The sequence below is a fragment of the Lithobates pipiens genome, unplaced genomic scaffold, assembly GCF_037356315.1.
Source record: "Lithobates pipiens isolate NorthernLeopardFrog02 unplaced genomic scaffold, aLitPip1_a1.2 Scaffold_1, whole genome shotgun sequence".
NCBI classification, from domain to species: Eukaryota; Metazoa; Chordata; class Amphibia; order Anura; family Ranidae; genus Lithobates; species Lithobates pipiens.
This window is the reverse complement of record NW_027507685.1, coordinates 154,671,112-154,684,903: the sequence shown is the minus strand read 5'-3', so window position 1 is coordinate 154,684,903 and position 13,792 is coordinate 154,671,112. Positions and strand designations below refer to the sequence as shown.

Here is a 13,792-nt window from a genome sequence, read left to right as displayed (position 1 = left end):
AATGAATAACTGGACACCAAGTCGTGTATTGCTAAAGAGTTGTTTTTTTTTGTTTTGTTTTTTGGGAGGGTGCATGTGATCAGCAATGGGCCATCAGCACTGTCCAGACAGAGGGTCATGTTTCATGCAGTCTCATAGGACAGTCAGACTCCTCCTACAAGCTTTAACCACTTGCTTACTGGGCACTTAAACCCCCCTCAGTCCCAGACCAATTTTCAGCTTTCAGCGCTGATGCACTTTGAGTGACAATTGCGCGGGCATACAACACTGTACCCAAATGAAATTTTTATCATTTTTTTCCCACAAATAGAGCTTTCTTTTGGTGGTATTTAGTTACAGCTCGGAGTTTTATTTTTTGCTAAACAAACAAAAAAAGATGCAAAAAAAAAAAATAAAAAAATCATGTTTTAATAGTTTGTTATAAAATTTTGCAAACGGGTCATTTTTCTCCTTCATTGAAGTGCGCTGATTAGGCGGCACTGATAGGCTGCATTGGTGGGCACTGATGGGCTGCATTGGTGGGCACTGATGGGCTGCATTGGTGGGCACTGATGGGCTGCACTGGTGGGCACTGATAGGCATAGTTAAGGCGGCACTAATAGGCACAGATAAGGCGGCACCGATGGGCACAGATAAGGCGGCACTGATGGGCAAAGATGGGCACAGATAAGATGGCACGGATGGGTGGCACGGATAAGTGGCACGGATGGGTGGCACGGATGGGCACTGATAGGTACCACAGATAGATGGGACTGATGGGCACTGATAGGTGGCACTGATAGGTGGCTCTGATAGGTGGCACTGCTGGGCACTGATGGGCGGCACTGCTGGGCACTGATGGGCGGCACTGCTGGGCACTGATGGGCGGCACTGGGGTGCAGCACCTTTGAGGCAGATGGGGTGGCACTGTGGGTGGCACTGTGGGTGGCACTGTGGGTGGCACTGTGGGCACTATGGGCACTGACAGGGGGCACTGACGGGGGGCACTTACTTTTTCTTTTATTTTACTTCAGGATGGCACTGCGGGAGGCAGGTGGGCACAGGCAGGTGGCAGGTGGGCACATGTATTGATGGCCGTGATCGGGACTGATGTCCCGATCACGGCCGCCGGTGATCGGCTTTTTTTTTCTCTCCTCGCGCTGTCAGCGCGAGGAGGAATAATAGCCGATTACCGGCTCCGTTCTATCACATGATCAGCTGTCATTGGCTGACAGCTGATCACGTGATAAGGGGTCGGGATCGACCCCTTACACGGATCGGTGATCAGGCGAGTCTCACGGACTCGCCGATCACAGAGCGCGCCGCGCGCGCCCCTCAGGGGGCGCGCAGGCCGCTCGTAACCAGGACGACGTCAATAGACGTAGTCCTGAAAATGTAGGTCCGCGCTAATGCCGTCATTTGGCAATAGCGCGGATCTGAAGTGGTTAATCAGTGCTTGGCTGGACACTAATAGAAGTCACAAGACTGCTATATACTGTTGATGAGAAAAGGTATTTAGCAGTTTATATTTACTAAAATAATTAAATTTCCATGTTCTGTGTACTGTGGGAGACCAGATATAGTGAATGCAGGGTCCTGGGTTTAGTAATACTTTAACGTCCTGTCCTAGAGACACAACAAGTAAGAGAAAATATCTTTTAAGTAATATGACATTCCCTATTTAATTGTTAGCAGAACACGTGTCCCCATTACATTTCCTCTCTATTCCTGTTCTTCTGACAACAGTTGGATTTCCCATCCTTTTCTGATGAAGGTCACCAGGACCAATAGAGGGGGTAAATTATCCTAGCAGAGACAAAAACGGCAATTAAAAAACAACACTTTTTGCTATAGATACACTTTTAAGATGGGGGGCATGCTAGAACCATGTTGTAACTATCACTCCCTCTCTTCTTTCTTGCAGTGGAAGGATATCCATTTATTTCTTCTCAATATGTGTCTCCTCTACCAAAGCATCCTGACAAAATGGGGTTTGATGAGGTAATGTAAAGCACACAGAATACTCTCTGCTTTTGCTGTTGCTTAAAACAGAACTAAAGTTCCGCTGTTACATACTGTGAGCAGGCAGGCTTTTTATTGCAATGCCTCCTCTGCAATAAAATACACTGTCGTGCCTGCTCACTGCAGTCCCTGGACTGTAAACTGAGCTGCGCATACTCAGCTTACAGCGGCTGACCCAATCCCTGTATGTTGGAAGGAATAGCTTCTGCACATGCACAGGAGTAACATCACCCCTCGCTGGCCAATGAAGATGGCGAACAACTGGCACACAGTAAATGATGCCGACAAGGGACCATTTGGAAAGGTAAGTAATTGATACCTTTTAGTTCCGCTTTAACCAAATCCATGGTCAGTGGACGCACTGGGTTTGATCTAATAAAACTGATGCAGTCAGACTCTGGTGCAGCTCTGCATGGTAGCCAATCAGCTTCTAACTTCGGCTTGTTCTTCAATATATTTTTTAGTTTTCACAAAAGGAAAAATTTAGTACAATATAATAGTATGGTCTAAATATCTTACAGCTATGTTTACATAATATGCTTAATAATTAATTGGTTGTATGAATAAAGACAATAATAAAATAGTCAAACTGAATATAATTGCCTAGATGTAAGGAAAACATAAAAGAAAAAAGAGTAAGTATCCTTATTACCTACAATGTATTTATAAAGGAAAATGACAAAAAGGGGGAGAAAGAACAGATAGGAAAGATAGGAGGGAGTTGCTCGGGGAGGCATCCTGGCTCGTAACAGTCATGTATAATTAATTGAAGGATATACAGTATAAACCTAGTGTGGTAGTAACAAGGATTGGTCAAAATCGGTGGGGAAGAAGTGTTTAATCCATGGTTGCCAAATCCTACAGAATTTGATTTTGTTTTCTTCAATAGCCGTCATCTTAGCGTATATGAGTGCTTTGTTCATTCTGTGCTTAGCTTTGGCCACAATAAGAGTTTGAGACTTCCATGCCTTAGCAATCGTTTGTTTGGCTGCAGTGCTTAGTTGAATAAACAATTGAAAGTGTATATGGGAAAGAGTAGTGGGTTTAAGATTCAGAAGTGCCATAGCCGGATCTGGAGAAATTTTAGTTTCCAGAGATTTGGAGGCCATAAGAAATATGTTCTCCCAGAATTCTTTGGCAATTGGACATTGCCACCATATGTGGAAATGCATACCAGGAGTGTCACATCCTCTGAAGCAATTTGGTGAATATGTGGAACTGAATTTGGCTATGCTAGCTGGTACTAGGTACCATCGTGCTAAAACTTTGTAATTTGGTTCTACTGCAAAACAATTTGAAGAAGATGATTTGGTGGCTAACCATATATTAGACCAATCCTTGTTACCTATTTCTCGATTCATGTCCTGTGCCCATTTAGTGGCGTATGAGGGTAAAGATCCATTAGAGATCTCATTTAGTTGATGATATAATAATGAGATAAGTCCTCTAACATGTGGGTCACTTACACAGATATGCTCAAATTGAGTCAATTGGTTAAGGGTTGATCCCATATTAAGAAGTGGTTCATAGAAATTTTTAATAACGAAATATTTCCTTTTTAGGTAACCCAAAGGTTTCACATAGTAAAAGAGTCCAACCATGTGTACAGGGCATTATTGTAAATATGTTGTTGTCTGTGATCTGCTTTGCAGGCAGGTGGCTTCTACAGCCCAGGGGATTTCCACAGACTCCTTGGCTTGTGGTGTAATGTAGAAAAAATGAGAATTGAAGCTCCACAAAACTCCTAAAAGGTCCAGATACGACTCTGTTTGTTTTAGTAAGAGGGGACAATCAAGAGTAGTAACACGTTATATGGTCTAGATCAGGGATATGCAATTAGCGGACCTCCAGCTGTTGCAGAACTACAATTCCCATGAGACATAGCAAGACTCTGACAGCCACAAGCATGACACCCAGAGGCAGAGGCATGATGGGACTTGTAGTTTTGCAACAGCTGGTGGTCCGCTAATTGCATATCCCTGGTCTAGATGTTAACTGGACCTTTAACCACTTCAGCCCCGGAAGGATTTACCCCCTTCAAAATTCCTTTTTTTCCCACAAATAGAGCTTTCTTTTGGTGGTATTTGATCACCTCTGCGGTTTTTATTTTTTGCGCTGTAAACAAAAAAAGAGAGGCAATCTTTAAAAAAACACATTATGTTTTTCTTTTTGCTATAATAAATATACCCCAAAAATATATAAAAAAAAATGTTTTCCCTCAGTTTAGGCTGATGCGATTTTTTTCTACGAAAAATATATAGAAGAATACGTAATAAGCGTTTACTGATTGGTTTGCGCAAAAGTTATAGCGTTTACAAAATAGGGGATAGTTTTATGGCATTTTTATTAATTATTTACTTTTACTAGAAATGGCGGCGATCATGACTGCGACATTATTGTGGACACATCGGACAATTTTGACACATTTTTGGGACCATTGGCATTAATACAGCGATCAGTGATATAAAATTGCATTGATTACTGTAAAAATATTACTGGCAGTAAAGGGGTTAACCACTAGGTGGCAGTGTAGGGGTTAAGTGTTCCTAGGGGCGTGTTTCTAACTGTATGGGGGCGTGGCTCCGCGACACGATTGTGGGTATCCTCACGGCGGTCGAGTCCGCGGGACCCACGGTCACGGAGCTCTCAGCAGGCGCATGCGCATGGCGGGGAGTTCAAAGTGACATACGGGTACGTTACTTTGCCCAGCCGTGCCATTCTGCTGACGTATATGTGCAGGAGCCAGTCGGGAACCGGTTAATGGGTATTTCTTCCAGTGCGATCGTCTGCAGGGGTCTTATCAGCAGCTTGTTTGGCAACAATGGCTACTCTTTTTATTATCCCAGTAAGGGTCAGAGGGACAAAGGGAGCTTCAATTCAGTTTTTTTGCTACATTTCATTGGTTGTCCAATGGCAGGTTCCTCTCAGGGTTCAATAGATGGAAGTGGCAGTATGGCATTACCACAAGGGGACTATACACTGGCAGACACAGACTATGGCACTGGATCTTTAGCACTCTCTGCAGCCAGAAGAGGTGCCAGCTAGGGATATGCGATGGGGGATCCAGTTAACCATAAAACAGTGTTTGGAGGGTTTTAAGCAAAGTGAGAATGGGTTGGAGGGGGCAAAATATTAGCTCAGGGATGGAGCTTTAATTCCTGTATGTCTCAGTTAACAATCTCAGTGTGAGAATAACCTAATTCTGTTTTGAAATATAGATCCTTGGTTCTGTATGTTGGAATACACATTTATCTGACTAGCTGCACTACAGCTATCTTTTTTAGTCCAGCAGCACACCGGTAGCTACTATACTGTATTTTAAATTGGATGTAAAGACAATTCATGAAATTTGGGCTGAGCACATATATCTGTAGTGTTTTCTTTTCTCTCTTCAAAGCTCTTAGTCCTGTAGCTGTCTCCTGCTCCCTTCTGTTATCAGCCTGATAACTTTTGACAAGTCCTCCAAGACAGGAGCCTGAACTGTGTGTCCAGGAGGTTGCTATAAATAGATTAGCAGTCAGCTTGCTGTCTAAGAGCAGAGATCTGCACATTCCTTTCTTCCTTTGCCAATGAGGAGAGGGGGTGTGTGCCTTTCCACCAGTCAGCTGTCTTGGCTGTATACCCAAGCTTCACTGCAGTGTTAAACAGGAAGAGAAAAATCTGTAACACATAGAGCACTTTCAAAAGGATAAATATAGATGAAGACAGCAGATATGCATGTAAAAGTTATATAGGGACATTTGTTTCATCTCTGTGTATCATCTGAGGCTGTTCACTTCATTGGGTATATGTGAGGGTTTACATCCACTTTATGGCTAGGTTCTTATATGTATGAGTCAGGAACATGTGCGTAATCGTTCACGTTCCCTTCGAGCACAGAAACACACTGTTCTTTAGCAGATGTGTGGGAGTGACATTAGTTCATAATGGCACCCCCACGCATTGGCAACTATGCGGTTTTTTTTTGCATGATGTCGCAGTGCTATGCAGTTCTTTTTCTTTGTCTCTTTTTGAGAGTTTTCCCATCACTTTTTGTCTGGACTAACACCCAAGCCTTTTTTCCCTTCAGGTGTTTCTGATTAATCTGCTCCGTCGTCCCGAGCGTCGGGAAAGAATGCTGCGCTCCCTATATGAACAGGAGATATCCTGCCGTGTAATAGATGCTGTTGATGGAAGGTGAGCAATTTGTGACAAAATTAGTTTTTGATCTTGTCCTCCCTGTCCCTGGGGTAGAACCATGCCAGGTTGTAGATAATGGGAAGATGTCAGGTGTGTAGTGTATCTTGCTTCTTATACTTACAGTATTTATTTTACATCATTGTCATTTTGGCACTTCTGCACTGTTTGAAATCAGCATGGAATAAGCAGAAATTCCTCTTGAAGCTCACAAAATTGTTAGTTCCACTATGTGCAACAGGAACATTAAAAGCGTAACATCAGGCAGACAGCTGGAATGAATACCTATAAAAACAATATGTAATTCTGTACAGCTAGTGTTGTCTTCCTGGCCCTGCCAGACAGCACAGCCAAATCGCTGACCCGACTTTTTTTTTCCATTGTAAGGGTACTTGCACACAGTACTAATGTTTGGACATCAGTATTCCTGGCCAAAATTTCAGGCATTTATTTATACACAAATAATTTATTGTACATCTCCCAGAATGCAATTATAACCTCTTCAAATTAACATTTTTACGTGCTTACACTTGTACAATACTGACCAGTGACACAGATTTCTGTACTTTTATTTTTTTTACTCATCTATACGCAGTGCATGTTTACGTGCCTGCTTGTACAGGTACATTGAAAACAATGAGCTGCATTTAGATCATTAAAAAAAGGCAGCAGTGTGCAAGAGACTTTAAACAGTTCAGCCTGGTCACTGCCCCCAGTCATCTTATTTGAAGTGAAGGAGAATAATCACATTAAGCCTAGGTTTACATGGGAGAAATTTGGCATGTGATTTAACATGTCAGATCACATGCCAGATCGGCGCCAATTGCTGGCAGTAGCTTCATCCGAATCAGTGCGATGCCACATTGATTCCAAAAAGTCGTTTCTGTACTACTTTTGGCAATTTCGGGGTTTGATTTCCATAGACATCTGTGCAGCAACCCGCACAGATGTCTCTGAAATCGCCCCTGAAGTTGGGACTGGCATGCGGAAATGAAATCAGCTGAAGTCGCACAATTTCATTCCCACTGTCAGTGTGAACATGAACTAATACCCTTACACACCCAGATTCTGAATATACCCTTAGTAAACATGACACAACCAATGTGTTCCCTAAACAGGTTGAGCATTCAGTGGCAAAATGCATTCACAGAGGTTTCTTTAAAGACCAAGTTCACCTAAAAAAATTAATAAATAAAAACTTTCACAGGAAAAATTAGAATTTATTTTTGCAAAATATTACAATCTCAGAGGATGACAGGCTCAATGTCAGGCTCATACATGCTCTTCCTCCAGTTCCCTGCCCGTACCTCTCTGCAAGCTTTGCATTGGATTGTTGGTGGAAGTATTAATGGACTATATGTATGCTGATTATCACTCTTGTGTTTCATTGAGAACTACACGTCCGTCTGCCATGGTGAAAGATGGTTCACAGGTCTCTGGAAGAAATTCAAAAGTGACATTGGCTGCCGAAGGAAAGGAAATGCTGTCATGGCTGGGGTCTGCTTAGCAACATGTTACATTCTATATACGGGTACAACATGTTGCTAAAGCTAGGGTTACCCTTTAAAAAAAAACGTGTATTGGAAAACATTATTAGATCCATAGAGATTGATATTTAATTTATTTCACGAAAAATTTTGTTGGGTTTTAAAGTTGTATAAAAAGTACAACTGCTGGCATATAAAAAACTGGGAGTAATAATAACTTTCAATAAAAATGTATTGTTTAAAAAAAATAAGTATTAAGAGGAAACTTGACCGGCTGATGCACAGTAGCAGGTCCATCTAATCGCCAGAAACAATACACACAATGTCAGAGATTGATACTTAATTTCAATTGACATTTTAACCTTTGTCTGTCAGAGCCAAGATTAGCCACACCCCTACCACCTCTTCCTTTTTATTTTTTTATTTTTTTTCCAAGGGCAACGGTATAGATATTTATAGTATTGCATTTTACATACATATTAACAGTTTTTTTCTTGAACTTCAACCTCTTGCTATTCAACTAGCATACTAATGCCGCGTACAAACGAGCGGACTGTATGGCGTACTTAGTTCGTCATACAATCCGACGGACAGTCCGTCGTACTTTCCACTGAACGGACTTGACCACACACGGATACCCAAACAGTCCGTCGAAAGCTTGCGCGATGACGTGTACAGCACGTATGACGGGACTAGAAATAGGAAGTCCAATACACAGCAAAGCACCCTTCCGCCGTGTAAATCCTTTCTGGGCATGCGCCATTCTTAGTCCGTCGAACTAGCATACTGACGAGCGGATTGTCCGCTGAAACCAAAGTACGACAGACAGAATTTCGAAAAATCCGAAATTCTTAGTACGCCGGACTGCACGCTGAAAAAGTCAGCTGAAGCCCACACACGAGCGGACTGTTCGCTGAAATGTGTTTCGACGGACTAAGTACGCCATACAGTCCACTCGTGTGTACGCGGCATATCTCATACAGATCTTGGCAAACCCAGACTATTGTCAGTGGATATTTTACTTTAGACAGCTAAGCTCAGAGTTATTGTAACTCACATATTTTCCACATCTTTTTTCTGTTGTTCATTATGTGCGAGGAAAAGAAATTGTGAAATAGATTCAAAAATCTATTTGTGTGTGTGTATCTTGCATTATTTATTTGTTGAAGAATTTTGGTTGCAGATTTTTTTTTTTTCAGGTGATATGGGTTTTGAAGGTTACCGTTACAGATTATGTTAAGAGCTATGTTCTGATGAAAGCTCTTTTTTTTTTTTTTGTCAGGCTTGGTAAAGTTGTTTTTTTTTCATGGGTCTACCTATGTTATATTTTGATATAAATTCACAGTCACCCAATCCAATGAACAAGCTGCCGTCTTACATGAAAAGGTTTTTTGCACTGTATACCTCTTTTAATCATCCACAAGTCATTTAGAGTGGAAGTAAACCCTCTGATCATTTTCAGCCAAGGAAGCTGCCATGTTAACTGTTTTTTTTTTCTTTTTGAAACAATCAAATTTATGGGTTTACTACAGCCTTAAGTGTTTAGAGGGGTGCTAAGACTATAGGGTACAGTCAATTTATAAATTATTTGCCATCAAATTATTTCATGAACCTTTTATAACATTCCTCCCTTTTAGCATTTGCCCTCCATTCCCTGGCAGGTTTAGCCCGCGTTCAGCTTATTGATAATAAGGTGAATTTGCCCCAGATAAATGTTGACAGCGGTCATATGCCACTTTTAAAAATTAACAATTTGCAGATAGTAGCTCTCCATTGTATTTTCACACAGTGTCAGCACCAGGAGGGTCCCATGTATTTTTTTTTTTCCAAGTCAAAGTTTATTGTGAATACATAATAAAATACACTATGTCGGTACATAAAGAAAATGATGGAGAATGTTAACATGTTAGTACAGATATGGGGTACATTTAACGGATATTTTCTCAAAGCCTTGTACACTGATATGAAGGCTATTGAAACTGGAAGAACTCTTAAACTAATAAGCACTACTCCTAACTCGGCAGGGGCAATTAGCCCTTTAATAATATAAGAGGGTGAATAGTCATCACAGGTTTCCCGATTGGTATATGTATTGTCTGTATCCCAATACCCTGGCATGTTTTGGGGAGCCTACCAGGATCTCGGTGAGAGACCACGCCTCTTATGGCGATTCCGCAATATCAAGGTATGTAGGGATCAAAAGTCATTGGGAGGTGTGGCTACAATATCGTGAGTGTATAGACTCATTACTGGAAAAGCAACTTTGGGGGTTATTCAATTGGGGCTGTAGTGTAACTATATGAGATTGTCAGCTGCCATTTGCCTACTCACGCATATTGTATCATTAGCTGTCAGGATTGTGGTCACCGGACCACTAGCAATCCATGGGCAGGGTTCATCTGGTAGGCAAATTTCGTAAGTATGGTGTGCGTGTAGGATTTAGAGAGAAAGGGGGGGGTGAAGGGAGAGGGAGGTGATACTGCAGTTTATAGGAGTGTGCAGCCGCTCTAACTATTCTGTGTCAATATTTGATCCGGACGTGAGGGGGGATGGGGAGGGAAGAAACTGGTAGATGGAAGAGTTATACTTTCTCTTCCTGTCCATTTAATAGGCCACTTGGGCCAGAGCCTATGCTTGAGAGAGTAAGTTTGTGTATTCATCTGTCTTCTTGAAGTGTTGCCAACAAGACCAGACGTTCCTGAATTTAGTGGGTGTGTCTTTGGATTTCTTGGATTAATTCCTCCATTTTTGCAATTTTAGATATACGTTTGAGCCAGTCAGCGGTGGTGGGGGGGTTGGAGGATTTCCAGAGAGTTGGGATGCACAATTTTGCAGCGTTTAGTAGATGTAACGCAAGAGAACGGTGATAGTCTCTTTTCGGGATAGAGGAGTGGTGAATGTGCATTTGTGCAGGTGTAAATTCTATTGGATAGGTGGTGATTTTGGTAGTGATGCATTGGACTTCCTTCCAAAAAGGTTGGATAAATGGGCAAGACCACCATATGTGTAATAGAGATCCTTCCCCATCAGAACATCTCCATCAGTTGGAGGATATTGTGGGGGAGATTTTGTGCAGTCTGGTAGGGGTTTTGTACCACTTAGAAAAGACTTTGAAGCCATTTTCTTGTACTGATACATTAATGGACCCCTTATGAATGTATGTGTATATAGTTTCCCATTTTTCCTCTGACAGGTCAATCGCTAAGTCTCTTTCCCAACTACGAGTTGCTTTGTTGGATTTAGGGTTGTGGTCAGAGAATAGGAGTGAATATATTTCTGAGATCACATGTCTTTGTGGTTCTGTTTTGGTACACAATGTTTTTTCGAAGGGTGTGAGTCTTCTGGAATAGTCTGAACGTTTGTTAGGGTGGTTGAGATGGTGTCTAATTTGAAAGTATGTCCATTGCGGGATGGACAGGTCAGTCGTTCGCGAGGGTAGGTTGGTAATGGGTAAGGAGGTGTCTCCCGAGAAGAAGTGTTCTGCCCGTATGTCAGCATAAGGCCAAACATCTTCTAGGATTGTGTTCGATAGGTCCGCTGGGAATTCCGGGTTGTGACGTATGGTCGTCAGTGGACCTTGTGTGGAGGAGATACGGTGAGATTGGCAAGCCTTCTGAAAGGTTTGTAGAGTGCTACTAATTAAGGGGTGTTGTTTGCAGACCAAAGGGATATTGTTTGGGTTAATCCAGGGTAACTGTCGGACCGGGATTGAGGTTAACTCGTATTCAAGGTGTGTCCAGGCTTTCGAGTGGTTGTGGACATTCCAGTCCACTATTCTCGTCAGTTGACAAGCCCATTGGTATTTGGCGATATCCGGGAGGCCGATACCACCTTTTAGCTTGGGTAGGGTTAATCTTTCGAAGCTAAGCCTAGGGTGGTCCTTGCCCCATAGGAAGTCGCTACAGGCTCTACAGTATGAAGCGTAAAAGGCTTGCGGTAGCTTTATGGTGATTGTTTGTAAGATGTACAATATTCTCGGGAGAATATTCATTTTGATTATTGAAGCCCTTCAAAACCAGCAAAAAATTCCAGTCAGCCAAGCCTTAAGATCTTTCTGAATGCGTTGCAGGATTGGGAGATAGTTTTTAGAATACAGGTCCGATAAATGGGAGGGTAGATTGATCCCTAGATAGGTGATTGCATCTCGATTCCATCTGAACGGGAAACATTTTTGGCAGAGTGTAAGCACCTCTTTCTGTAAAGAGATGTTCAGGGCCTTCGATTTTGTGAAATTGATTTGTAAGTTAGAGAGGGTGTTAAACATTTTGAAGTCTGTAAGTAGGTTAGTTAGAGTGACATGTGGGTCTGTCAGGAATAAGAGGATGTAGTCTGTGAAGGCAGAGAGCTTGTATGTACTATTCGACATTGTCACTCCCTTTATGTCTGGTTTGGACCTTAGGCATTGGAGAAATGGTTCTAGGGTGAGGACAAATATTAGGGGGGAAAGCAGACATCCCTGACGAGTCCCATTAGATACGGAGAAGGCATCCGACAGGTGCCCATTGACTCGGATCCTCATGGTTGGAGAGGCATAAAGGGCCATAATGAATTGAAGCATGCGGTCTCGTATTCCAATTGTTTTGAGTACTTCCGACATGTAGTCCTAGGGCACCATGTCGAAAGCCTTCTCCACATCCAGGGAAAGAAAAAACCCTTGTTGGTGAGAGGAGGATAACCATTTATAAATGTTAATGGCCTTGATCGTATTGTCCCTTGCCTCTCTGCCTGGTATAAAGCCTAGTTGGTCCAGTGAGATGAGATTAGGCAGTAGAGGCAAGAGACGATTGGCCAAGACTTTGGCGTATATTTTTAGGTCAACATTTAATAGAGAAATTGGGCGGTAATTAGTCACCAACGACATGTCTTTGTTCGGCTTAGGGATCACTGTGATATGTACTGTTAGTAGATCTTGAGGGCGGGGGGGGGAGGTTGTCTGAGGATAGGGAATCAAATTTGGACAAGAAATTAGGTTTAAGCGTGTTTATGAAGGTTTTATAATAACCCGTTGTCAGCCTGTCTGGACCAGGGCTTTTACCGGGTTTCAGTTGTTTAAGTACCATGTCGATTTCTGTGGGTGAAATAGGTTGTTCTAGGTCACTGGCCGCTTCATTCGACAAGGGGCCCGGGCTGTATTTGCTGAGGAAGTCTCAAATTAATTGTAGTCTGCAGGAATCGTCACTCTGGGAGCCTTCAGGGTGTAAATTGTATAGGCAAGAATAATAGTAAAGAAACTGGTCTGCTATTTGGTCATTAGATGTTATTTTATTGCCCTGTGTGTCAGTTAGGGAGTGGAATGTCATGGATGCCCTCTTTGCTCGAAGCACTCTAGCCAGAAACTTGCTGGATTTGTTGCCGTATTCGTATAAAGTTTTTTGGGAGAGTACATAGTTTCTTTTTTATGTGTTTGTTTAGTGTCTCCAATAGATCTTTTCTAGGTTGGAGCAGTTCCGAGAGGATCTCTAGTGCTTGGGAGTTTTTATGAGCACGTTCTAACTTTGGTATTCGGGTGGTCAATTTTGCGATCTATGCATTTCTTTCTTTTCTTAGTTTGGCCGATATTGCCATGATTTCACCACGTATAGTACATTTGTGCGCCTCCCATCTCAACATGGATGAGACGTCAGGGGAGTTATTCTCCCGAAAGTATAGTGTTAAGCCTTCGTTTATGTTGGAAGCAATGGCATTGTCTGTGAGCAAAGAAGGATGAGAGATTAAGTCCGTGTACATTTAAAGAGACAATTTTTGTCTTGGATTTGTTGTGTGCTTGTGGCATTGTTTGTGGGCGCATCAATTCCCAAATAATGAAGAAGCAAGGGTGTATATTGGTATTGGTGAAGTACAGAGACTGCGGAGGGAAGGACCAGGTGATAAAGAATTGGCGAGTAATGCCGGGGTGTGTGTTCATTTTGGGAAAAGGGGGGAAGTTAAGGGAATGGATGGCGAAAAGTGTCTAGGGGGTATTGAGGTCTGAGGGAGTCCGTGAGAGCGAGTGCTAGGAGAGCTTATGGAAAAAAGTGGATGTTTTTGTTGACTAGCAAGAACCTGCTCGTTAGTCCAAGGATGAGGGACATTGGTGAGGGACGAAGACAGGGGTATCGATCAAGAGAGATTAGGTAGGTACCGCTGGT

The 13,792-nt window shown here is 42.4% G+C and overlaps 1 protein-coding gene across 1 annotated transcript in view; it reads left to right on the top strand.

Annotated features, from left to right (window-relative positions):
- CERCAM (cerebral endothelial cell adhesion molecule) overlaps positions 1–13,792 on the top strand; it is a 52,120-nt gene that overhangs the window by 19,314 nt on the left and 19,014 nt on the right. Inside the window, exons 7-8 of the mRNA XM_077478730.1 lie at positions 1,904–1,980; positions 6,071–6,177. Coding sequence (XP_077334856.1) covers positions 1,904–1,980; positions 6,071–6,177 — 184 coding nt within the window. The remainder of the gene's footprint in view (positions 1–1,903; positions 1,981–6,070; positions 6,178–13,792) is intronic.